At 46.3% G+C, this 26,982-nt stretch overlaps 1 protein-coding gene across 2 annotated transcripts in view; it reads left to right on the top strand.

The window, feature by feature from the left end:
* The window catches only part of LOC140188076 (disintegrin and metalloproteinase domain-containing protein 10), a 157,418-nt gene that overhangs the window by 4,211 nt on the left and 126,225 nt on the right, over positions 1-26,982 (top strand). For both annotated transcript variants that reach the window (XM_072244021.1, XM_072244020.1), the window contains exons 2-4: positions 4,208-4,358; positions 6,708-6,826; positions 19,148-19,306. In XM_072244021.1, the coding sequence (XP_072100122.1) occupies positions 4,210-4,358; positions 6,708-6,826; positions 19,148-19,306 (427 nt within the window). In that variant the 5' untranslated portion in view covers positions 4,208-4,209. The remainder of the gene's footprint in view (positions 1-4,207; positions 4,359-6,707; positions 6,827-19,147; positions 19,307-26,982) is intronic.

Below are 26,982 nucleotides of genomic sequence, written 5' to 3'. Positions count from 1 at the left end.
TGGAACCTTTTCTGGGGAAGGGGTGACCTGAGCAAGTGGGACGGGTTGCACCTGAACTGGAGGGAAACCAATATCCTGGGAGGGAGGTTTGTTAATGCTATTGGGGAGGGTTTAAACCAGATTTGCAGGAAGGTGGGAACCAAAATGAAGAGGCAGAGGATGGGGTGGTTGCCACACAAGTAGAGACAGCTTGTAGGGAGTTTGTGAGGAAGGATAGGCAGATGATAGAGCAAAGATGCACTCAGCCAGATGGTTTGAGATGTGACTATTTTAATGCAAAACGTACCATAAGCAAGGCAGATGAATTTAGAGTGTGGATCAATACGTGGAACTATGATTTTATGGTCATTACAGAGATTTTGATGGCTTAGGGGCAGGAATGGCTGCTGAGTGTGCCGGGCTTTAGGGACAGGGAGGGAGGCAAAAGACATGGGGGAGTGGTGTTGCTAATCAGGGATATATCACGGCTGCAGAAAAGGAGGAAGTCACGGAGGGTTTGTCTACTGAGTCATTGTGGATGGAAGTCAGAAACAGGAAGGAAGCAATAACTCTACTGGGTGTTTTTTATAGACCCCTCCCCCCAACAGTAACAGAGAAATTGAGGAGCAGATAGGGAGGCAGATTCTGGAATGGTGCAATAATGATAGGGTTACTAATAGTAGGGTCTTACTTCAGTGGTGGACAAGTAGTTGGAGAAGATCCTGAGAGGCATGATTTATGAGCATTTGGAGAGACATAATCTGATTAGGGATAGTCAGCATGGTTTTGTCAAGGGCAAGTCATAACAACATAAGAAAAAGGAGCAGGAGTAGGCCATCCGGCCCATCGAGCCTGCCCAGCCATTAAATAAGATCTTGGCTGATCTGTCCGTAAACTCAGCTCCATCTACCTGCCTTTTCTCCATAACCCTTAATTTCCTTACTATGTAAAAACCTATCTAACTGTTTCTTAAATATATTTAGTGAAGAAGCCTGGGCAAAGAATTCCACAGATTCACCACTCTCTGGGAAAAACAGTTTCTCCTCATCTCCATCCTAAATCTTCTCCCCTGAATCTTGAGGCAATATCCCCTAGTTCTGGTCTCACTTACCAATGGAAACATCTTTCCTACTTCTATCTTATCTACTCCTTTCAATGTCATATCAATATCCCTTTCGTAAGTCATGCCTTACGAACTTGACCGAATTCTTTGAGGATGTAACAAAACACATTGAGGAAGGTAGAGCAGTAGATGTAGTGTATATGGATTTCAGTAAGACATTTGATAAGGTTCCCCATGCAAGGCTCATTTGGAAAGTAATGAGGCATGGGATCCAAGGAGACCTTGCTTTGTGGATCCAGAATTGACTTGACCACAGAAGGCAAAGTGTGGTTGTAGATGGTTTGTATTCTGCATGGAGGATGGTGACCAGTGGTGCTCCGCAGGGATCTGTTCTGAGACGCCTCCTCTTTGTGATTTTTATAAATGACTTCGATGAGGAAGTAGAAGGATGGGTTAGTAAGTTTGCTGATGATACAAAGGTTGGGGGTGTTGTGGATAGTGTGGAGGGTTGTCAAAGTTTACAACGGGACATTGATAGGATGCAGAACTGGGCTGAGAAGCGGCAGGTGGAGTTCAACCCAGATAAGTGTGAGGTGGTTAATTTTGGTAGACCAGATTTGAGGACAGAATATGAAATTAATGGTAAGTCTCTTGGCAATGTGCAGGATCAGCGAGATCTTGGGGTCTATGTCCCTATGGGACACTCAAAGCTGCTGTGCAGGTTGACAGTGTTGTTAAGAAGGCGTACAGTGTATCGGCTTCATCAATCATGGGATTGAGTTCAAAAGCTGTGAGGTAATGTTACAGCTATACAAGACGTTGGTCAGACCCCACTTGGAGTATGGTGTTCAGTTCTAGTCACTTCACTACAGGAAGGATGTGGATACTATATAGAAAGTACAGAGGAGATTTACATGGAGGCTGCCTGGATTGGAGAGCATGCCTTATGAGAACAGTTGAGTGAACTTGGCCTTTACTCCTTGGAGTGATGGAGGATGAGATGTGACCTGATGGAGGTGTATAAGATGATGAGAGGCATTGATCATGTGGATATCCACAGGCTTTTTCCCAGGACTGAAATGCCCTACACAAGGGGCCATAGTTTTATGGTGCTTGGAAGTAGGTACAAGGGGGATGTCAGAGGTAAGGTTTTCACACAGAGAGTGGCGGGTGCGTGGAATGCACTGTCAGCGACTGTGGTGAAGGCGGATACAATAGGGTCTTTTAAGAGCCTCTTAGATAAGTACATGGAGCTTAGAAAAATAGAGGGCTATGCGGTAGGGAAATTATAGGCAGTTTCTAGATTAAGTTACATGGTTGGCACATTATTGTGGGCTGGAGGACCTGTAATGTACTGTAGATTTCCATGTTTCTATGTTTCTTTGTTACCTATCCAAACTTCTCTTACACGCTGAAATCAAGCTTGTATGCATCGTTTATGCTGGCAGCTCATTCCGTGCTCTTACGATCTGCTGACTGAAGAAGTTTTCCTTATGCTCCCCTTAAACTTTTCACCCTTAACCCATGATCTCTGGTTACAGTCCCACCCAACCTCAGTGGAAAATAAGCTACTTGCATTTACCCTTTCTATACTCATCATAATTTTGTATTCCTCTATCAAATCTCCTCTCAATGTCCTACATTCTGAAGAATGCAGTCCTAACCTATTCAATCTTTCCTTATAACTCAGGTTTTCTAAACCCAGCAACCTTGTAAATTTTCTCTCTACTCTTTCAACCTTGTTTACATATTTCCTGCAGGTAGGTGACCAAAACTGCACATAATACTCCAAGTTAGGCCTCTCCAACATCTTTTTCAACTTCAACATAACACCCCATCTCCTGTACTCAATACATTGATTTATTAAGGCCAAAAAGCTTTCTTTATGACCTTATCTTCCTCTGATGCCACTTTCAATGAATTATGGATCCAGATCTCTTTGAACCCACACTCCTCAGTGCCCTACTGTTCTCTGTGTAAGACCTATCCCAGCTGGTTCTACAAAACTGCAAAACTGCACTTGTCTGCACTAAATTCCTTCAGTCATTTTTCAGCCTATTTTTCCAGTCGATGCAGATCTCTCTAAGTCCTGATAGCCTTTCTCACTGTCCACTACACCCGCAATCTTGGTGTCATCTGCAAATTTGCTGATCCAGTTAAACACATTATCATTCAGACCATTGATATAGATGACAAACAACAAAGGACCCAGCACTGATCCCTGTGCACACCAGTAGTCACAGACATCCAGTTGGAGAGGCAACCCTCTACTTCCATAGGACCATAAGGCCATAAGACACAGGAGCAGAATTAGGCCATTTGGCCCATCGAGTCTGCTCCGCCATTCAATCATGGCTGATCATTTTTCCCCCTCCTCAGCCCTACTCCCCATAACCTTTAATGTCATGTCTAATCAAGAACCTTTCAAATATACCCAATGACCTGGCCTCCACAGCTGCCTGTGGTAATAAGTTCCACAAATTCACCACCCTCTGGCTAAAGAAATTTTTCCACATCTCTATCCTGAGGCTGTGCCCTCTTGTCCTAGACTCCCCCATCATGGGATGGAGGAGTAATGGACCCAGAGGAATAAGGGAAATCAAATGGGGGAGAGGGAGGGGGACAAGGGACGGAGGGGAGTGGTTACCAGACTTCAGAGGAATCGATGTTCATGCCTTCAGATTTAATGCTACCCAGACAGTATATGAGGTGTTGCTCCTCCAACCTGCCTCTGCCCTCAAGGGCAGCGGAGGAGGCCGTGGGAACACGTGGGTATGGGAGTGGGAAGTAGAATTAAAATTAGTATTATGCCTCTGGGAGATCCTGGCCGTACGGATGGAATGAAGGTGCTGGATGAAGTCGGCCTGGATCTCACTGATGCAGAGACTCCACTGGCAATAAATGAACTGATGGATTCAGGTGGGAAGTACTGCCTCACCTGGAAGGACTGTTCATGGCCCTGAACATTGGTGAGGGAGGATGTGAAAGGCAGGTGTAATATTCAACCCATTTGCAGGACCACACTGCTGCAGACACAGCTGTGACAAGACCAGGTACAACAGCAGGGGCACGTCACACAGTGCGAGTCGGTTGCGGGCGTGGCAACAAAGTTTAATTTGATGACAAATCCAGCGAAGGCTGAAGGACTTTCCTGTCCATTCCTAGGGATGACCGGAGCCAGGGCCATTCCGTTCCTCAGGAGATATGAGGCCTTGTGGTACGACCGAGAGTCACTGCGGAGGCAGCAGGAACGGGTGAGGCGGTCAGCGCTGGAGGCTGAGCCCAGGGTCCGGCTACACTTCATGGCCCATCAAAGGTAGTCTTCCTCACGGGCTGGACGGATGGGGTGTGCCGTGCCAAGGGCAGCAGCTCAGTCAGACTGGATTACTTGCAGGGTGATGCATGCAGTACATTGCAATCGTTGCCCCCAGACTGACCTTCCCCACCCCTCCCACAGCCCCTAACCAAATCTCCCCACCCCCACACTGTTCCTACCCCCTTACGCCAACCACATCCTCCCTATCTCCATTGCCTCACTCCTTTCCCATCTCCTACCCTCCTCACTACCCTTCACCAACCCTTCCCAGCTACAAGCTCCCCACCACACACTCCTACCCACTTCCCCACTCCCCCTTCCATGTGCCTCCTCTTGATACCATAGGAACATGAGAATATACACTGTGCATCCCCACAGACACCAGATGTCATTGCCTGCTCCCTCTCTCCTCCGCCATCACCACACCCCCACCTCCGCCCCATCCTAAGCCCAGCAGCCCAACTCTGTACTCACTCCTATGCCCACCCTTACCCCTTCTCCTCCAAGCCCAGCCTGACCCCACCTCTATCCTACCCCTCTTACACCCAACCCAAGCCCAGCATACGGACCATCTCCACCACACCCCCAGTCCCACCCTGACTCTAACCCAACCCTTAACCCTTCCTCTTCCACCTTGACCCCACTGCCATTGAACCCTCAGTCCCATTCAGGCCCATTCACAGGTCTGGTTCCTGCTCCTGTGTGCCGACTAATCCCCTGTGAATGCTGACCGACTACCCTGGGAACTGCTCTCACTGAGCATGAAGACACCATGGTGAGATCCACTTCTCTCCAGCATCTTAGTCCTTGGCTGGAACCCAGAGACATGGGACTCTTGACGCCACCTGTTCTTGGCCAAGAACCTAAGATGGCTGAGGTTTCAGCCCGACAGCCCCCCAGCTCCCACCTCCTCCCCTCTGAGCCGCTCCTCTCTGGGGAGGGCATCAGGCAGCAGTGGACTTGGAGATGTCCTGCAGACAGAGCTGTGGGAACCGTGCTGTCCAGGGGGAGTGTGTCATCATCGCTGATTATTTGATTATTCTAGGGGCTGGGGTTAGTCCAGCTCCTCCCCACAGCTGACTATGCAACCCACTGAAATACTCTCTATTCACACACAAGGCAGGTGCTGGATTTTTCTTCAGCGAAGGATGCCCATTTGAGTGGGTGCAGAAATGATTCACAGGGAGTTTGCTGGGACTGGAGGGCTGGGGTTGATGGGCTGGGACTGTTTTTCCTGGAGATAGGAAAATCTCCTAATGGAGATTAGGAGACCAGAGGGTAACCTTATGAAGGTTTTTAAAATCATGGGGATAGATATGGTGAATGGTCACAGAGTTTTCCTACTGGAAGGGAGTCTAACGCTCGAGAGCATAGGTGAGAGGAAAGATTTAAAGGGGGGGATGAGGGGTAGGTTTGCAGTGGGTATATGAAGTCCCAGAATGATAGAGACATACAGCAAGGCAAGAGGCCCTTCAGCCCAAATCATCCGTGTTGACTGGTGGCCAGTGGGTTAGTCCCATCTGCCCGTGTTTGGCGCATCGCCCTCTAAACCTCTCCGGTCCATGTCCTTAACTAGATGGCTTTTAAATGTTACTAGTATCCCACCTCAACCCCAGTCCTCTCAATGGGATCAGCTCCAACTGAGAATGTGAACCGTCCTCAGTTCAAGGACCAAGCTCTGGGGATCATGACTGGAGTGAGCGGCTAACGCAGCCACCAGAAGCTTTTTCAGACTGAGGTGAGGGAGGTGGGTGAAATGATAGGGACACGAGGAGGCAGTGGTTGGATGCATGGGTGTCACTTGTGTTAAGTGGATCTTCCTGTGCCAGAGAAGGGCAGATCTCTTCTGTACACTCAGTGACAGTCTGTGATCTCTCCTGTACACTTGGTGGCAGTCTGTGACACTCTGTGACACTCTGTGATCTCTCCTGCACACTCTGTGATCTCTCCTGTACACTCTGTGACAGTCTGTGACACTCTGTGATCTCTCCTGTACACTCGGTGACACTCTGTGTTCTCTCCTGCACACTCTGTGATCTCTCTTGTACACTCTGTGACAGTCTGTGACACTCTGTGACACTCTGTGATCTCTCCTGTACACTCGGTGACACTCTGTGATCTCTCCTGCACACTCTGTGATCTCTCCTGTACACTCTGTGACAGTCTGTGACACTTTGTGATCTCTCCTGTACACTCTGTGACAGGGAGTGCGACTTCCCATCAGCAGGGTGCAGGAATTCAGGGCTTCCCCTGTACACTGAAGGCCACTTCACTGGTCTCTATTGTTATACACACCCAGGACTGATTGTGAACATGAAATGGAACAAATAACTTACATCTTTGTTGCAGGCAATTTCATCTCCAATTGAAAAGAGACCCAAGTATGTTCACAGAAGACTTTAGAATTGAAACCAAAAGTGGCCAGAACTATGGAGACCTCTCACACATCTATTCTGGGGAGTTGCAAGGTAGGTCCTGTTCTGCCACTGGTTCATGTATACCCCCTGAGGGCCTTTCCTTCGATTATCATAACTCTCAGAGCCTCTGTTACTGCAGTAAAGCTGGGACTGACGTTTGACATGCCAATGCAGTGCACAGTTCTTTGCCTGGACATTACAGTATATTAATAGAAGGACATTTAACACTTTCATTTGATATTCCTTTTGCCTCCTTTTTACCACAGAGGTAGTTGCGGACTTTTTAGTTTAACAGGGCAGAACTTATTTCTGAATATAATGTGTGAGAACAGAATTGTGATGTCAGACATATCTCCTCAGACTGTGCTCCTGATCCAAACCTATGAGGTCCCTTGGATGGCTGATAAACATAGAAAAGCAGTCTGAATTAATTGTTACTGACTTCATTGAAACCTGTGTGGTTTTACAGTATACAAGAACATGCTGTACATACCCAGATCAAAGGCCGTGGATGAACCAGAGCGTTCATAGTCTGCTCAGGGATAGATCTGGTAACCCAGGACTATACAAAAAAACCAGGTACGACTTATGGAGGGCTGTCTCAAGATCAAAGGAACAATTCTGAATACGTTTGGAGGCGGAATTTAATACACATCAACTCTGGCTTGTTTTGCAGGCCATTATCTCCCACAAAGCGAAAGCTACCATCATGAATAGCAGTGATGCTTCACTCACAGATGAGCTCGACGCCTTTTAGCCACACTTTGAAAGGCAGAGTAAAACATCTGCAGCATCCGGTGACTCTGTGAACTCTGTCTCGGAAGCTGATGTCAGATCGTTTATCCCCTGTCTATCAAGAGGGTGAACCTTTGCAAGATAACAGGTGTACCTGGTAGGGCTCTGAAAACCTGTGCCACCTCACTGCCAAGTGAGCTCAAAGACATTTTCAATCTCTCATTGCTACATTCTGAAGTTTCCATCTGCTTTAAAAGGGCAAGAGTTATATCAGTGCCCAAGACAAGCAGGGAAAGCTGCCTAGGCAACTATCGTTCAGTGGCATTCACATCTAGGGTGATGAAGTGCTTTGGGAGGTTGATTATGGCTAGAATTAACTCCCGTCTCAGCAAGGGCCTGGACCCACTGCAATTTGCCTGTCACAACAATAGGTCAATGGCAGAGGGGATCTCACTGGCTCTTGACATGGCCTTGGATCACTGGGACAATACCAGTACCTATGTCAGGGTGCTGTTTATTGACTGTAGTTCAGCATTTAACACCATCATTCCTACAGTCCTGATTGAGAAGGTGCAGAACCTGGGCCTCTGTACCTCTCTCTGCAACTGGATCCTTGACTTTCTAAACGGAAGATCACAATCTGTGTGGATTGAAAATAACATCTCCACCTCACTGACAATCTACACTAGCGCACCTCAGGGGTGTGTGCTTAGCCCGCTGATCTACTCTCTCTTCACCCACGACTGTGTGGTTAGGCACAGCTCAAATGCCATCTATAAATTTTCTGATGACACCACTATTGCTGGCAGAATTTCAAATGGTACGAGGAGGCGTACAGGAACAAGATATATAGGTTGAAAGGAAAGGTTAAAAGTTTGAGAAAGCCATGGTTGTCAAGGGATATAGGAAACTCGGTTCGGAAAAAGAGAGGGATCTACAATAAATATAGGCAGCTTGGAGTTAATGAGGTGCTCGAGGAATATAAAGAATGTAAAAAGAATCTTAAGAAAGAAATTAGAGAAGCTAAAAGAAGATACGAGGCTGCTTTAGCAAGTAAGATGAAAATAAATCCAAAGGGTTTCTACAGTTATGTTAATAGCAAAAGGATAGTGAGGGATAAAATTGGTCCCTTAGAGAATCAGAGTGGACGGCTATGTGCGGAGCCAAAAGAGATGGAGGAGATTTTGAACAATTTCTTTTCTTTGGTATTCACTGAGGAGAAGGATATTGTATTGTGTAAGGAAAAGGAAACAAGAAGGGTAGTTATGGAAAGTATGACGATTAAAGAAGAGGAAGTACTGGCGCTTTTAAGGAATATAAAAGTGGATAAGTCTCCAAGTCCGTACAAGATATTCCCTAGGACCTTGAGGGAAGTTAGTGTGAAATAGCAGGGGCTCAGACAGAAATGTTTCAAATGTCATTAGAAACGGGAATGGTCCCGGAGGATTGGTGTATTGCTCATGTTGTTCTATCGTTTAAAAAGGGTTCTAAGAGTAAACCTAGCAATTATCGGCCTGTGAGTTTGATGTCAGTGGTGGGTAAATTGTGGAAAGTATTCTTAGAGATGGTATATATAATTATCTGGATAGACAGGGTCTGATTAGGAACAGTCAACTTGGATTTGTGTGTGGAAGGTCATGTTTGACAAATCTTATTGAATTTTTTGATGAGGTTTCTAGGAAAGTTGATGAGGGTAAAGTGGTGGATGTTGTCTATATGGACTTCAGTAAGGCCTTTGACAAGGTTCCACATGGAAGGTTAGTTAGGAAGGTTCAATCGTTAGGCATTAATATCGAAGTAGTAAAATGGATTCAGCAGTGGCTGGATGAGAGACACCAGAGAGTAGTGGTGGATAACTGTGTGTCAGATTGGAGGATGGTATGTAGCGGTGTGCCTCAGGGATCTGTACTGGGTCCAATGTTGTTTGTCATATATATTAATAATCTGGATGATGGGGTGGTAAATTGGATGAGTAAGTATGCAGATGATACTAAGATAGGTGGCGTTGTGGATAATGAAGTAGGTTTTCAAAGCTTGCAGAGAGATTTAGGCCAGTTAGAAGAGTGGGCTGAAAGATGGCAGATGGAGTTTAATGCTGAAAAATGTGAGGTGCTACATCTTGGTAGGACTAATCAAAATAGGACATACATGGTAAATGGTAGGGCATTGAAGAATGCTGTAGAACAGAGGAATCTCAAAATAATGGTAGAATCTCATGTGGATAGGGTGGTGAAGAAAGCTTTTGGTATGCTGTCCTTTATTAATCAGAGCATTGAGTATGGGAGTTGGGATGTAATGTTGAAATTGTATAAGGCATTGGTAAGGCCAAATTTGGAGTATTGTGTACAGTTCTGGTCACCGAATTATAGGAAAGATGTCAATAAAATTGAGAGTACAGAGGAGATTTACTAAAATGTTGCCTGGGTTTCATCTCCTAAGTTACAGAGAAAGGTTGAACAAGTTAGGGCTTTATTTGTTGGAGCGTAGGAGGTTGAGGGGGTACTTGATAGAGGTGCTTAAAATTATGAAGGGGTTTGATAGAGTTGACATGGATCGGCTTTTTCCATTGAGGGTAGGGGAGATTCAAACAAGAGGACATGAATTGAGAGTTAAAGGGCAAAAGTTTAGGGGTAACATGAGGGGGAACTTCTTTACTCAGAGAGTGGTAGCTGTGTGGAACGAGCTTCCAGCAGAAGTGGTTGAGGCAGGTTCGATGTTGTCATTTAAAGTTAAATTGGATAGATATATGGACAGGAAAGGAATGGAGGGTTATGGGCCGAGTGCAGGTAGGTGGGACTAGGTGAGAGTAAGAGTTCGGCACGGACTAGGAGGGCCAAGATGGCCTGTTTCCGTGCTGTAATTGTTATATAGTCATATGGTTATATCCGTTAGTGGAGCGGTGTCACAACAACAACCTTGCACTCAAAGTCAGTAATACCACAGAACTGAGTGTGGACTTCAGAAAGGGTAAGATGAGGGAACACACACCAATCCTCATAGAGGGATCATGGGTGAGCAATTTCAATTCATGGGTGTCAACATCTCTGTAGATCTATCCTGTGCCCAACATATTGTTGAAGCAATAAAGAAGGCACGACAGCAGCTATATTTCATTACCTTTCTCAGGAAATTTGGTATGTCACCAAAGACACTTCAGATTTCTCCAGGTGTACCGTGGAGAGCATTCTAACTGGCTATATCACTGCTGATATGAGGGTGGGGGAGGTGGGGGGAGGCTACTGCACAGGATCAAAATAAGCTGCAGAGAGTTGTAAACTTAGTCAGCTCCATCACAAGCACCAGCCTCCAACGTATCCAAGCCGACTTCAAGGAGCGATGCCTCAAAAAGGCGACATCCATCATTAAGGGTCCCCATCACTCGGTACACTGCCTGTTCTCTTTGTTACCATCAGGAAGTACAGAAGCCTGAAGGCACACGCTCAGCAATTCAGAAACAGCTCCTTCCCTCTGCCATCCGATTTCTGAATGGACATTGAAGCCATGAATACTACCTCACTACATTTTTATTTTTTTAAATTTTTACACTGCTTGTTTAATTTAACTATTTCATTATATACTTATCGTAATTCACAGTTTTTTCCCTTTATTATTGTGTATTGCATTGTACTGCCGCTGCAGAGACAACAAATTTCATGACATATTCAGTTGATATTCAACCTGGTTCTGATTCTGAATGGAAACCCTCGTGCTTTTTTCTAGTAGGATAATGGATTGGATAAAGGACTGGAAATTTGCAAATGTCTTTAAGAAAGGAGATTTACAAATGATCGGAAATTATAGGACAATTACTTGGTAACATTTTAGAGCCTATTATTAAGTATGAAGTTCCAGGGTACTTGGAAGCACGCAATAAAATAGTTTGGTCAGCTTTGTTTCCTTAAGGGGAAATATTGCCTGACAAACCTGTTGGAATTCTTAGAGGAAGTAACAGACAAGATAGACAGAGAGAGTCAGTGGATGTTGTTGACTTGGATTTTCAGAAGGCCTCTGACAAGGTGCTGTATGTGAAATAAGAGCCCACGGTATTACAGGAAGGATACTAGCATGGACAGAAGATTGGCTGACTGTCAGGAGGCAAAGAGTAGGAATAAAGGGGGCCTTTTCTGGTTGGCTGCCGATGACTAGCAATGTTCCACAGAGACCACTTTTGGGTCTGCTACATTTTATGTTGTATGTTTTTGATCTGTTTGATGGAATTGATGGTTTTGTGTCCAGACTTATGGATCATACAAAGGTAGGTGGAGGGACAGGTAGGGTCGGGTAAACAGGGAGTCTGCAGAAGGTTGATATTGGACAAGCTGATGTTGTGGACATACATCTGGCAGATGGAATACAGCATAAGGAAATTTATGATCATGTGGAAGGAGTAAAGGCATGGACTATTCTCAATTTTTAGAAATTGAAGGTGCAAGGGGAGCTGGGAGTCTTAGTGTAGGATTTAGAAACATAGAGCATAGAAACATAGAAAACCTACAGCACAATACAGGCCCTTCAGCCCACAAAGCTGTACCCAACACGTACTTACTTTAGAAATTACCTAGGGTTACCCATAACCCTCTATTCTTCAAAACTCCATGTACCTAAATGAGAATCGCTTAAAAGACCCTATTGTAACCACCTCCACCAGCATCACTGGCAGCCCATTCCACGCACTCACCACTTTCTGTGTAAAAAACTCACCCCTGATGTCTTCCAAGCACCTTAAAACTGTGCCCTCTCATGTTAGCCATTTCAGCCCTGGGAAAAAACCTCTGACTATCCACAAGATCAATGCCTCCCATCATCTTATACACCTCTATCAAATTATCTCTCATCCTCCATCGCTCCAAGGAGAGAAGGCCAAGCTCACTCCTATGGACTCAGACCCCAAAATCCCTCTGATTCTCCACACTGCCAAGAGTCCTACTATTAATACAATATTCTGCCATCATATTTGAAATGAACCACCTCACACCTATCTGGGTAGAACTCCATCTGCCACTTCTCAGCCTAGTTTTGCATCCTATCAATGTCCCGCTGTAACCTCTGACAACCCTCCACACTGTCCACAACACCTCCAACCTTTGCGTCATCAGCAAACTTACTAACCCATCCCTCCACTTCCTCATCCAGGTCATTTATAAAAATCATGAAGAGTAGGGGTCCCAGAACCAATCCCTGAGGCACACCACTGGTCACCGACCTCCATGCAGAATATGACCCATCTACAACCACTCTTTACCTTCTGTGAGCAAGCCAATTCTGGATCCACAAAGCAATGTGCCCTTGGATCACATGCCTTCTTACTTTCTCAATAAACTTGCATGGGGTACCTTATCAAATGCCTTGCTGAAATCGATACACACTATATCTACTGCTCTACCTTAATCAAAAAGTGTTTAGTCACATCCTCAAAAAATTCAATCAGGCTTGTAAGGCACGACCTGCCTTTGACAAACCCATGCTGACTATTCCTAATCATATTATGCCTCTCCAAATGTTCATAAATCCTGCCTCTCAGGATCTTCTCCATCAACTTACTAACCACTGAAGAAAGACTCACTGGTCTATAATTTCCTGGTCTATTGCTACTCCTCTTCTTGAATAAAGGAACAACATCTGCAACCCTACCATCCTCTGGAACCTCTCCTGTCCTCATTGATGATGCAGAGATCATCACTAGAGGCTCAGCAATCTCCTCCCTCACCTCCCACAGTAGCCTGGGGTACATCTGGTATGGTCCTGGTGACTTATCCAACTTGATGCTTTCCAGAAGCTCCAGCACATCCTCTTTCTCAATATCTATATGCTGAAGCTTGTCAGTCCACTGTAAGTCATCCCTACAATCGCCAAGGTCCTTTTCCATAGTGAATACTGAAGTAAAATACTCATTAAGTATCTCCGCCACCTCCTTCGGTTCCATACACACTTTCCACTGTCACACTTGATTGGTCCTATTCTCTCATGTCTTATCCTCTTGTTCTTCGCATACTTGTAGAATGCCTTGGGGTTTTCCTTTACCCTGCTCACCAAGGCCTTCTCATGGTCCCTTCTGGCTCTCCTAATTTCTTTCTTAAGATCCTTCCTGCTAGCCTTATAATCTTCTAGATCTCTATCATTGCCTAGTCTTTTGAACCTTTCGTAAGCTCTTCTTTTCTTCTTGACTAGATTTAAAACAGCCTTTGTACACCACGGTTCCTGTACCCTACCATCCTTTCCCTGTCTCATTGGAACGTATCTATGCAGAACTCCACGCAAATATCCCCTGAACATTTGCCACATTTTTGCCATATATTTCCCTGAGAACTCCCAATTTATGCTTCTGAATTCCTGCCTGATAGCTTCATATTTCCCCTTACCTCAATTACACACTTTCCTAACTTGTCTGTTCCTATCCCTCTCCGATGCTATGGTAAAGGAGATAGAATTGTGATCACTATTTCCAAAATGTTCTCCCACTGAGAGTTCTGTCACCTGACCAGGTTCATTTCCCAATACCAGAGCCAGTACAGCCTCTCCTCTTGTAGGCTTATCTACATACTGTGTCAAGAAACCTTCCTGAACACACCTAACAAATTCCACCTTGAACTAGGGACATACTAATCAATATTGGGGAAATTAAAATCTCCCATCATGACAACCCTGTTATTATTGCCCCTTTCCAGAATCTGTCTCCCTATCTGCTCCTCGATGTCCCTGTTACTATTGGGTGGTCTAAAAAAAACACCCATAGAGTTATTCACCCCTTCTTGTTCCTAACTTCTACCCATAGAGACTCCGTAGACAACCCCTCCATGACCTCCTCCTTTCCTGCAGTCGTGACACTATCTCTAATCAACAGCGCCACACCCCCACATCTTTGGCCTCCGTCCCTTTCCTTTCTGAAACATCTAAAACCTGGCACTCTAAGTAGCCATTCCTGCCCCTGTGTCATCCAAGTCTCTGTAATGGCCACAATGTCATAGTTCCAAGTATGATCCAGGCTCTAAGCTCATCTGCTTTGTTCATGATACACCTTGCATTAAAATAGACACGTCTCAAACCATCAGTCTGAGCACATCCCCTCTCTATCACCTGCCCATCTTCCATCTCACACTGTCTCCAAGCTTTCTCTATTTGTGGGCCAACTGCCCCTTCCTCCGTCTCTTCAGTTCAGTTCCCACTCCCGATCAAGTCTAGTTTAAACTCTCCCCAATAGCCTTAGCAAACTTCCCTGCCAGGATATTGGTCCCCCTCGGATTCAAGTGCAACCCATCCTTATTGTACAGGACACGCCTACCTCAAAAGAGTTGCCAATGATGCAGAAATCTGAATCCATGACCCCTGCTCCAGTCCCTCAGGCATGCATTTATCCTCCACTTCACTCTATTCCTATACTCACTGTCACGTGGCACAGGCAGCAATCCCGAGATTACTACCCTTGTGGTCCTGCTTCTCAGCTTCTTTCTTAACTCCCTGTAGTCTGTTTTCAGGACCTCATCCCTTTTTCTACCTATGTTGTTGGTACCAATATGTACCAAGACCTCTGGCTGTTCATCTTCCAACTTCGGGATATCGTGGACGCAATCAGAAACATCCTGGATCCTGGCACCTGGGAGGCAAACTACCATCTGTGTTTCTTTCCTGAGTCCACAGAATTGCCTGTCTGACCCCCTAACTATAGAGTCCCCTATCACTGCTGCCATCCTCTTCTTTTCCCTACCCTTCTGAGCCACAGGGCCAGACTCTGTGCCGGAGACACGGCCACTGTTGCTTCCCCCAGCAGTACTCAAACAGGAGTACTTATTGTCGGGGGTACAGCCACAGGGGTGCTCTCTAGTCTCTGACTCCTGCTCTTCCCTGTCCTGACCATTACCCATTTATCTGTCTCCCCAGGCCCTGGTGTGACTACCTGCCTATAGCTCCTCTCGATCACCTCCTCACTCTCCCTGACCAGATGAAGGTCATCGAGCTGCATCCCCTGTTCCCTAACACAGTCCCTAAGGAGCTGCAGCTCCACGCACCTGGTGCAGATGTGGCCGTCCGGGAGGCTGGGAGTCCCCCGGACTTCCCACATCCGACGCCCAGTACAGAACATCGGCCTCACACACATACTTCCTATTCCTATTCCTCACAAGTAACTTACTTCACCTCGACCCGTTATCGCTGAAGCCCCGTTGAGCCAAAGCCCTCCTACTCTGACTCCCTCTACTCCAACAGCCGCTCCACTTGCGCCCGCTATATAAAGCTGCCTTCTTTTTAAATTCTTCCTGCCAGTCTAACTCACTGACATCTACGCGGCTGTGCAGTCATGCCTTGATCAAACCACTGAAGAAAAAATGCTCTCCTTTTAAATTCTTCCTGCTGGTCTAACTCGCTGACATCCACTTGTCTGCTCAGTCGTGCCTCGATCCTGAAGGTCAACTTGAATGTTTAGTCAGTGGTAGGAAGACAAATGCAAGGTTAGCATTCTAGAAGACAAGAATATAAAAACAAGCATATAATGCTGAGGCTTTATAAGGTTTTGGTCAGACCACACTTGGAGTATTGTGAGCAGATCTGGGCCCCATATCAAAGAAAGGATGGGCAGGTGTTGGAGAGAGTCCACAGGAGGTTGACAAAAATCATCCCAGGAATGAAAGAGTTAATACACGAGGAGTGTTTGATTGCTCTAGGCCTGTACTTGCTGGAGTTTATAAGAGCGAGGAGGACTCTCATTGAAACATACTGAATATTGAAAGCTGTGGTTGGATAGAGGATTTTTCCAGTAGGCTAGGGCCAGAGGGCATGTGCTCAGAATAAAGGGACAAAGGGCTGAGGAGAAATTTAATCAACCAGAGGTGGTGAGTCTGGGGAATTCACTACCAAAGACAGCTATGGAGGCCAAGTCATTGGCTATATTTAAAGCAGGTTTTATTGGTTATTAATTAGTAAGTGTGTCAAAGATTACTGGGAGAAGACAGGAGGATGGGGTTGAGAGGAAAAATAAATAAAATCGAATGGAGCTGGGGCCACATTGCAACAGGAAGGCAGAGAGGCAGAGAGGAAGGAGGGGAACTTGCAAGGAGATGCTTTCCTTCCATTGTTTACCTGGACCTCATGTGTTCCCAATCATGGATCAGAGGTCCTCAAAGCCACTTCAACCATTGCCGCTCAACCCTGGGCAATCATGGGCCAGAGGTTCGCAACTATGTGAGTGTCCAGTGGGCATTTGATGGTTAGCATGGATTAGACAGGCTGTATCTTTCTACATCTCTCCGCTGTCTGCCTGCAGTCTCCACCTGTGGCAGAGCTCGTGAGGGTCTGACTGTGTCTGGAGTCAGGGGTCAGGTGTGTGAATGTGCAAAGCACACAAAACACTGGGGACGCTTGGTGGCTCAGACGGCAAGCGTGGAGGTGGAACAGACAGTCGATGTTTTGGGCTGAGTCCCTTCACCTAGAAATCAGGGGATGTGAATGATTTGGCCTCCCCAGCAGAGCCAACTAAATGTTAGGGTTTAAATATAGCTGGACTGGTAGAGAATGTGATGTTGGTTTAGCCCTTGGAGGATCTGGAGCAGGCTGTGGTATTTTTCCAGCTGTAGTTACCCTAGATCTCAGTGTGCCTGATGGCCAGAATTGTTGCTACCTGCTGCATCAGGTACTTTGTGCCAGGCCTGAGGTCTCTGTCTCTGACTGCCTTTCAGAAACTCCCCACCACCGACAATTGTCAGCATGGTCTTTGGCCAGCTGAGGAATAGAGTAACTTATAACAATCAGGAAATCTTCACTTGAACACAAACCATAGTCCTGATCATAGAAAAAGATTTAAGCCTAATATTAACCCAACCCTTGCCATACCCAACAGAGACATAAACACGAGGAATTCTGCAGATGCTGGAAATTCAAGCAACACACACCAAAGTTGCTGGTGAATGCAGCAGGCCAGGCAGCATCGCTAAGAAGAGGTACAGTCGACGTTTCCGGCCAAGACCCTTCATCAAGACGAACTGAAGGAAGAGCTAGTAATTTTAACTCCACGTCCCATTCCCATTCTGATGTGTCTGTCCACAGCCTCCTCTACTGTCAAGATGAAGCCACACTCAGGTTGAAGGAACAACACCTTATATTCCGTCTGGGTAGCCTCCAACCTGATGGCATGAACATTGACTTCTCTAACTTCTGCTAATGCCCCACCTCCCCCTCGTACCCCATCCGTTATTTATTTATATACACACATTCTTTCTCTCTCCCCTTTTTCTCCCCCTGTCCCTCTGACTATACCCCTTGCCCACCCTCTGGGTTTTTCCCCCCCTCCCCCTTTTCCTTCTCCCTGGGTCATGATCCTCTCATATCCCTTTTGCCAATCACCTGTCCAGCTCTTGGCTCCATCCCTCCCCCTCCTGTCTTCTCCTATCATTTTGGATCTCCCCCTCCCCCTCACACTTTCAAATCTCTTACTAACTCTTCCTTCAGTTAGTCCTGACGAAGGGTCTCGGCCCAAAACGTTGACTGTACCTCTTCCTACAGATGCTGCCTGGCCTGCTGTGTTCACCAGCAACTTTGATGTGTAACAAAGGACATGCTGGGGAGAGGCAGGCAGGAGACAGGGAAAGGGATGAACTGCACATGGCAGCAAGGGATCAGTGTGAATGAATAGGATTTCTGGGAGACAAAAATATTGGCCAAGTAACTCAATCATATGAAAAGCAAATAAAGCCTGGACTTGTACTGGATGAGAGGGAAAATAAATCAGCCATAATCAAATGGAAGAACAGTCTGAAAGGGCCAAATGGCCTAATTCTGTTGCAATGTCCTATGGTTTTATGATTGAAGCGCGGATGGATGAGTCTGACTCAGGTGCAGTGCTGACTGCCTGGGAGGTGGGCTCGGGGGATGCGATCCAGTGCCGAGTGCAGGAAGTTACTTTGCAGTCTGTAGGCCTTTCTCTAATGGTGACTTCTCATTTTGGTTTCAAAATGATAACGTTTAAAGAACTGAAGAGAGCTCACCCTGTACACAATACTAAAGCAGCACAGGATCTGCGGGAGGAACTCAGCAGGTCGAGCCGATTCTGTAGTGGGCGGGGAAGTTGTTGACACTTCAACAGACCCTGCATCAGAACCCGAAATATTGATGATTCCTTTCCTCCACCACCCCCACTGTCCTTCGCAGATGCGACTTGACCCGCTGAGTTACTCAAGGGGGCGCGCTGCTTTACATTCCAGCACTCGGTGTCTCCACATTACCCGAGCTTCCTTTGTATTTCTGTGCGGTACATTGTCCCTGCCTATGACAGCATGTTCTGGATCAGGCACGTTAGCTTTGTCCAGCTTTCTCACATTGGATCACTGACTTGGTTGTTTGATGGTGCGATTGTCATCGTAAATCACACAAAGTGAGTTATCTGAAGGCAGGAGCATGTAGAGCGGGAGAAGAAATGAGGCTCTGATTTACTGGAGATGAGTGCAAGGAGGCTGGTGTATGGAACGGGGTCCCTGTCTCTGGGATGGACACTGATTGTCCAGCCTGTGTGAGCCAAGGATACGTGTGGAGTCAGTGATGGATGAGTATAACAATTCCTACAGCAGTGAATCCAGCGCCATTCAACCTCACTGATGAAACGCCACAAGATGTGGCCAAGGTTACTTGACTAAGGTGCCTTCCTCTCTACTACAGGCGAGAACAGTTCCTACTGCCACGGCTCCATCATTGATGGTCGATTTGAAGGGTTTATTCAAACACAGGAGGGCAGATATTATGTCGAACCGATGGAGCGGTATGTTCAGAGAGAGAATTCTGCCATCCATTCCATCATCTATCACCAGGACGATGTTGGTGAGTACCGATCAGATGAGAAATGTGTCTCGAACCGCAGGCAGCCTGTGACTTGAAGGTAGGGCAGCAGTTTGTTTACTGTGAACAATACACTGCACAACTCATGAGGTTTGTTGACCTGGAGCACTGTTGTTTAAAGAGTGGAGAACATAGAACTTGAGAAGAAAGTGAGAGCAACATTTCCCAATAGAAGCAGGACAATTCCATCAGAAACAGAGAATGGATTATGCATTGCAATTTAATCTCAGGGTTTGTGCCAAATTTGACTGACTTTGAACAGTCTGTCAGGGTGTGAGAAGGAGCACATCCTGGTCCAATTCAGCCTCCTTTCAGAGGGGCTGCTGATCCGGTGCTGTGAACAACAGATCGATGTCCCTTGTGGGGTGCTGTCGTACAGAGAGATCAGGATGAGGGAGAAGGGACATTTCCACGAACAGATTGTGTGTGAAATGATGAGTGCAGTGGGGGTCATTTGGGTCAGTGAGCTCAGATAGAACTGGCTTTGTTCCAGCTTTGTTGGAAGTTTTAGTGAGGTTAACAAGTCCTAGGATGTTGATCATGTCAACAGGATATGAGTCAGTATTTGGGAAAGATTAAACTTCCAAAAAAAATTAGATGCCAGAAATTCTTTTGTGTGTCATGTTTTTGTGTGAATCTCCGAGTAGTTCAATAGAAACCCAAATCACTGAACTAAACAAGATCCCTTGTAATGAATCAGCTCATTTCCAACATGAGTTCTTGGTCCTCTGTGCTCACGCTGAGTATCTGCACATGGCAGTTCCGGACACAATTCACATGGTTCACATCTGCAGAGAGCTTGGAGTAGATGTTACTGGAGTGAAGTAAACAGGTCCACTTATGGGCACCTGCACCATAGTAAACTATAACCAGGAAGCTTCAGCTTTGGTCAAGGGATCAGCCCTTTTGGTTCATGACTGGACATTGAAGACATTGATCTTCATCCGGCCGTATCTCCTTTAAGAATTATTTTAAGAATCAGGAGCTGGGCAGAGAGTAACTGTGGCATCAGTGAGCCCATGCTGAAGTAAAGAGCATTGAGGGCAGACTTGGCAGTGGTTGGAGTCAGAAATATAGGTGGTTGCTGGAGTGCAAACATTCTCTTCCAAAGGATCCTTAGGGTATCCTCCCAGGTTTTTATTATGATTTAACCCCTGTGCTGTTCTGTTTTGACCATTGGGTGAGTGGTTTCTGTACCTCTTGCTGCCTCACAGTTCTCCTCAGAGGCTGCCAGAAGGCTGTTGCCCTCCCCTTTCTCCCAGGTGACCCAAGGACATCTCTTGCCTCAGATGTGCTGGGTTCACACAGCTGCCTGGAGTCAACGGGGCAGCTTGGCTTAGCTGGGTGTGTGGTGGGGTGAGGGGTGTGAGGGGGACACCAAGGGGGATTGGATGGACACTGGGGACCCAAACTCTCCCCATTGCTGTACGCTCCTAACCCGAAGCTGTCGCCGGGGGTGGGGGGGGGGGGATGCTGGTAGCGGACCCAAATGCAAGACACAGACACTGAAGTACTAGGAACAGGACAGGACTAGAGACTAGAGTTAGGGACATGACTGGATGCAGACTAGGAGCTGGGACAAGAACACAGACTTGGGCTAGGACATTGGCTAGGCAAGCGGGACCAGGACAAGGAACTGGGAACTAGGAGCCTGGGCTTGGACTCTGAGCTGAAGACTGGACAAGGACCCAGAACCTGGGTGTTGACTCGGGCTTGGACCCTGGAACTAGGCGAGGACATCACGTGGCTACAGGACTGGATATGGCTTGGGTTCCTCGAGGCGAGGACATGACGAGGCTTGGGTTCCTCGAAGCGAGGACATGACGAGGCTTGGGTTCTTCGTGGCGAGGACATGATGAGGTTTGGGTTCGGACTCTGAGCCAGAGACTGGACAAGACCCAGAACCTAGGCCTTTACTCGGGCTCAGACTCCGGAACTAGGCGAAGACATGATGTGGTCTTGGGAGACAGGAACCTCGGAACACAAAGGCAGAAGCCTTGATTTGGTCTTGGGGAGGACAGGAACACAGGGCCTTGGTCTAGACCACGGGAACACGGAGCCTTGGACTTGAGAGATAGGAACATGGAACACAGAGCCGGGACCCCTCCTTGGGAACAGGACATAGGGCTGGGACTCATACACAGAATGTTGAACACGGTGAAATGGTTCCTAATACTAGGTAGCGGCAAACGGCTGGACCCACCTCGCAAAGGTGTGGACACAGAGACAGTTCCCTACTCAAGGTAGCAGCAAACAGCCAGACCTACCTAGCGAAGACATGGACACAGAGACGGTTCTCAACACTAGGTAGCGGCAAATGGCCGGACCTACCTAGCGAAGGCGTGGACACAGAGACAGTTCCAACTCAATGATAAACGGTTCCTTATTTTGACACAGCAAGGCTCCGGTCTCGCTCCGGCGGTTGAACTTGACAAAGTTGCAGGCAAGGCTTCAGAAGGAAGGGGAAGGGAGGGGAACAGTCCAACCTCAGGGTAATGGCAAAAATAGCCTGGCTCACCCATCAGAGGCAAGGACAGGAAGGGACAGATTCAACTGCAGGGTAATGGCAAAGACGGCCTGGCTTACCCCACAGAGGCGAGGACAGGATACTGACAAGACAAACCAGCACCCACACTTCTTCTTCTATTTCCGGCAGTTTAGACACATCTAGGCGTATTACTGCCCTCCATAGGATGTATAATTAATTATAGAATTTCAAGGAACTCAAATTCTCGAATATAACCTAGTCTCATGTATAAACAGTCACATGGTTTCCAAATAATTGCATTGCCTGAAATCACATTAATTTCATTTGAATCATTTGTCAAACTAAAAGCTTCTTGTTTGAGAATATTCATTATCGCATGCTTAACATTTAAAATTGCTGTTTTCCAAGTCTATCTGCTATTTCCAAGTTTTCCTTTTCTTGAATCAAAGCCTGTAGATGTTTATTGAGATCTTGAAGTTCTTCCTCAGTTGTTTCCATTTTATAATCCAAATGTAGATAATTCACTTTGCAACAAATTCCTTTTTCCTTCTGTAACTTTGGAATAAGTTCCTCCATTTTTAATCTGTTTTCCATGTCACTGAATTTTGACAAGCATCTTTTTCAGAAACCGTCTCCTTTAAATGCAGTACTGTTTCATCCAATCTCTTTCCAACTCACAGTTGTTCTTATTGAGTACTTCTAATTGTTGATGGAATTCTGCACATTTACCCTGGGATTCAACTATGTCTCTGTAAACATAAAATCTGAAGTTTCTCCCTTAAATTCTGATACATACTTATTAAATTCTTGATCATTTGTGATAAGACTCCTTGCATTCCTTTGTGATATATATATATATATATATATATACACACACAGCCATTAATTTCCCGCCTCTCCTGCCTGTGAACTGTTTGATCCTCCATTCAGCATATCTTTGACTGCTTCCCACCTAAGCCCTGTAATACCAAGATATTTTTCTGCAGCCTTGACTATAATTTTAATTTTTTCAGTTCTTTTGTCTGTTTGCGCTGACCAGTTAATTGCATCTACCATAAACAGTATGAAATCCTTCTTACTCATAATTAGTATATACTTATTTATCATATTACAGCCCTCACAGTTCACTGGTTTATTATTCCCTGTATTTGTTTGCTTGATAGCCTGCTCCTTTCCAGCAAATGCTTTCACTGCCTCTGCGTAACTGATCCTTTGAGTTACTTTTACATATTGTATCTCAGCTTCTTTCTTGCTAATAATGCACCTTTGATAAGCTGCACTGTGTTCCTTGCCACAATTGCAACATTTCATCCTAGCTCCCGCCTCATATTTCCTGTATTCATGTTCTCCATCTTTGTTTCTCTCTGCAGACTGCCACAATATGCCCGATTTTCTGACATTTAAAGCATCTTAAAGGCGGTGGTATATATATTCTGACCTCATAACACATATACCCTAAATAAACTTTAGTCGGCAATCTCTCTTCATCAAAGTTAATCATAACCGATAAACTATCACACCTTTTCCTGTTTCTTGTAGCTTTCAAACTTTTGGTCTCAATAATTTTTTCTCCTTTCATGTTCTGTTTAATCTCATCCATAATAACTTTTGTGGTATCCCCGAAATAACTCCTCTAGTCCACTTGCTATTGTTGGGTATTGAGCATTGTACTTTTTTGCTGTTTATTTTATTTAATCTTATCACTTTGCTTTGTTGAGCACTATCCTGACAAATCACTAATAGCGATCCATTTAGTAAAATCTTTGCTTTTTTGACTTCACCTATAAGTTTGTTGGTTACCTTCGTCAAATGAATCGGGTTTCATTCACCAAAAGATGCTCCACCTTTGCTCAGTTTTATAATTGCTTTAATCTCATCTTCTTTCTGTTGTTCTGCTATCCTATTTTGTTTGTCTTCTGACTCCTCAGAGTTTGACATCTCATACCTCTGTTTTCTTTTCTTACTCTTTCCACTCCATTCCTCCTTCTTGCCAACATCCATCTCTAACCCACTTCCACTATCCGTTGACCAGCAGTTCATCCTGCGGGCTATTCTCTTTATCAACTCAGCAGATGTGGCTTACCTACTCATCTCCTCTTCAGCAGTTCCGCCCACAATCGGCACTCTGGTCTGGCTCGAGTCGGTGATGAAAACAAGCGATATTGTCACCCTCCGTTCCTCACTGTGCAGTTCAATGTGCAGGCTTGATACTCCACAATTCAGCTCTATTCGTTCAATTCGCCTCTCCCCAATTCAGCCTCAACTCAAATCAACTCAATTCAACTGAACCTCAATCCCACCCAGCAGTTCCTCTTTGTCAGTTCTCACCTCCTCAATTTCTTTTTCAAGTCCAGCACCCACACTCGAACGCAAGGCCACTTATATTCCCAGCCCCAAGACGAGCATCAGGTGCCTATGATAAAGCCCAACAGAAACAAGGGACCCTGAGTCAGGAGTCCACGGACCGGACCGTGAACCGGAACGCGGACTTCATGGACCGGACCATGACAGAAGCTGGCCAGGCTGACAGAGCCTGTGTCGGCTGAGGGTGGGTCTTCCTCCTTACTTCTCCTCCCCTCTTCTGATGAGGGGCTGTGCGTACCTGGGTCCAGTTCTCTGCTGCTACAGCAAAAAGTCTGCTCACCCTCACAGAATTGCCAGCTTTATTTCCTCTGTTCACCAGGGTGTTCATCTGCCCACAAGGGGTAGAGTCCAGAAGCAGACTGCAGATGCCTAGTGCCTGGTCTCTCCCTAATGATGAGCACCTGCCCTCTTTCTCCGATCCCTCTCAGTGCTGTCTTGGTGCTTCTGCTGGGGTCTCTCCCCACCCCTGCACTGGGCAGAGAGATGCACCTGTAATCTGCACACACACACGTTTTACCAGACAGGGTGACAGAAACAGAAACAGTAAGTGTTGGAGACACAAAGGTTCTGCAGATGCTGGAGATCTTGAGCAACACACACAAAGTGCTGGAGGAACTCAGTAAGTCAGGCAACATCTGTGGAGAGGAATAAACAGTTGATGTCCTGGGCCATCATTTTGTGTGTGATGCTCAGGAGGTTAAGTTTGCATCTTTGTAGAGAGAACTATGAAGAGAGACTGGGTAGTGCTGACAGAAGTAGGAAGCTGTTTTATTGTCTACAGGTCACTGAAGATCTACAGTCTGATGTAGCAAGGAATGAGATATGTGTGCCTTCCCTGGGAGAGGATTTAAGTACAGGAGGAAAGGCACAATGATACAGGGCCTTGGGGAGTGTGCATTTGGAGTATTGTGTACAGTCTGTTCTCCTTAACTGAAAAACGATAGATTAGATTAGATTATGAGGACACTCAGTCCTCGTTTATTGTCATTTAGTAATGCATGCATTAAGAAATGATACAATGTTCCTCCAGTATGATATCACAGAAACACAGGACCGACCAAGACTAAAACTGACAAAAACCACATAATTATAACATATAGTTACAACAGTGCAAAGTAATACCATAATTCGATAAAGAGCAGACCATGGGCACGGTAAAAAAAGTCTCAAAGTCCCGATAGCCCCAACATTTCACGCAGACGGTGGAAGAGAGAAACTCTCCCCGCCATGAGCCTCCAGCACTGCCAACTTGCCGATGCAGCATCCTGGAAGCACCTGACCGCAGCCGACTCTGAGTCCGTCTGAAAACTTCGAGCCTCCGACCAGCCCTACAACACCGAGCACCGAGCACCATCTCTGCCGAGTGCTTCGACCCTGCCCCGGCCGCCGAGCAACAAGCAAAGCCGAGGACTCGGGGCCTTCCCCTCCGGAGATTTTCGATCACACAGTAGCAGCAGCAGCGAAACAGGCATTTCAGAAGTTTCACAGATGTTCCTCCATGCTCTCACGTCCGTCTCTATCAAATCAGGATTGTGCACGGCCCCTACTTGACAGATAACAGATATTCATCACCGGAGTGGCCGCTGCGTGCTGCATCGCGCCGCCATCTTCTACTCTCCATAGAGGGATGGTTCCAGGGATGGGGACTTAGTGTATGAGCAGAGTCAGAGTGGACTGGGGCTGTATTCTCTAAAGTCAAAGTCAAGTTTATGGTCATATGCACAAGTAATGTTGCAGCTATATAGGACTCTGGTCAGACCCCACTTGGAGTACTGTGTTCAATTTTGGTCGTCTCACTACAGGAAGGATGTGGAAACCATAGAAAAGGTGCCGAGGAGATTTACAAGGATGTTTCCTGGATTGGGGATCATGCCTTATGAGAATAGGTTGAGTGAACTTGGCCTTTTCTCCCTGGAGCGACGGAGGATGAGAGGTGACCTGATAGAGGTGCACAAGATAATGAGAGTCATTGATCGTGTGGATAGTCAGAGGCTTTTTCCCAGGGCTGAAATGGCTAGCACAAGAGGGCATAGTTTTAAGATGCTTGGAAGCAGGTATAGAGGAGATGTCAGGGGTAAGTTTTTTGCGTAGAGAGTGGTGAGCGTGTGGAATGGGCTGCCGGTGATGGTGGTGGAGGCGGATATGAGAAGGGCTTTTAAGAGACTCCTGGACAGGTACATGGAGCTCAGAAAAATAGAGGGCTATGGTAATCCTAGGTAATTTCTCAGGTAAGGACATGTTCGGCACCGCATTGTGGGCCGAAGGGCCTGTATTGTGCTGTAGGTTTTCTATGTTTCTATGTTTCTAAGTACACGTGCGCGCAGATGCAATGAAAAACTCTTAGCAGTATCACAGGTGCAAGGAGAGCACATCCCATTGAAACATAAAGTCTTCACAGGGCTCGTCCGACTGAGTGCAGGGAGGACATTTCTCTGGCCGAGGAGTTCAGACCGAAGGGTCCCAGTGTACCCTTGTCAGGCCATACGATGAAGGAAGATTATCGCTGATGTCCGAATACCATTCAGCCTTTAACTCACTTACTGAGCCATCTGCTGATGGTGCTTTCATCGGTCTCTTCACTCTGGCGATTGGCTGGCCATTTTACAATGTTGTTCATTCAGCCATGGCTCCTCCCCTGAGCCCCCGCGCCACCCTTGATCTTCCCTCGCCCCTCCCTGCACCGCTTCCAGTTTCCCATATCCCAACCACTGTGCCGGAGCTTTGAGTGGGGTCTCGGGGTGACACAGCCTTTGTTGTGGGGGGAGTGGATTCTGCTGCAGTTGAAGCAGGTCATTGGTGTGTGTGT

This window comes from Mobula birostris, chromosome 26 (genome assembly GCF_030028105.1).
Source record: "Mobula birostris isolate sMobBir1 chromosome 26, sMobBir1.hap1, whole genome shotgun sequence".
Lineage (NCBI taxonomy): Eukaryota > Metazoa > Chordata > Chondrichthyes > Myliobatiformes > Myliobatidae > Mobula > Mobula birostris.
The sequence above is the reverse complement of the archived record's forward strand: the minus strand, read 5'-3'. Positions and strand labels throughout refer to the sequence as shown.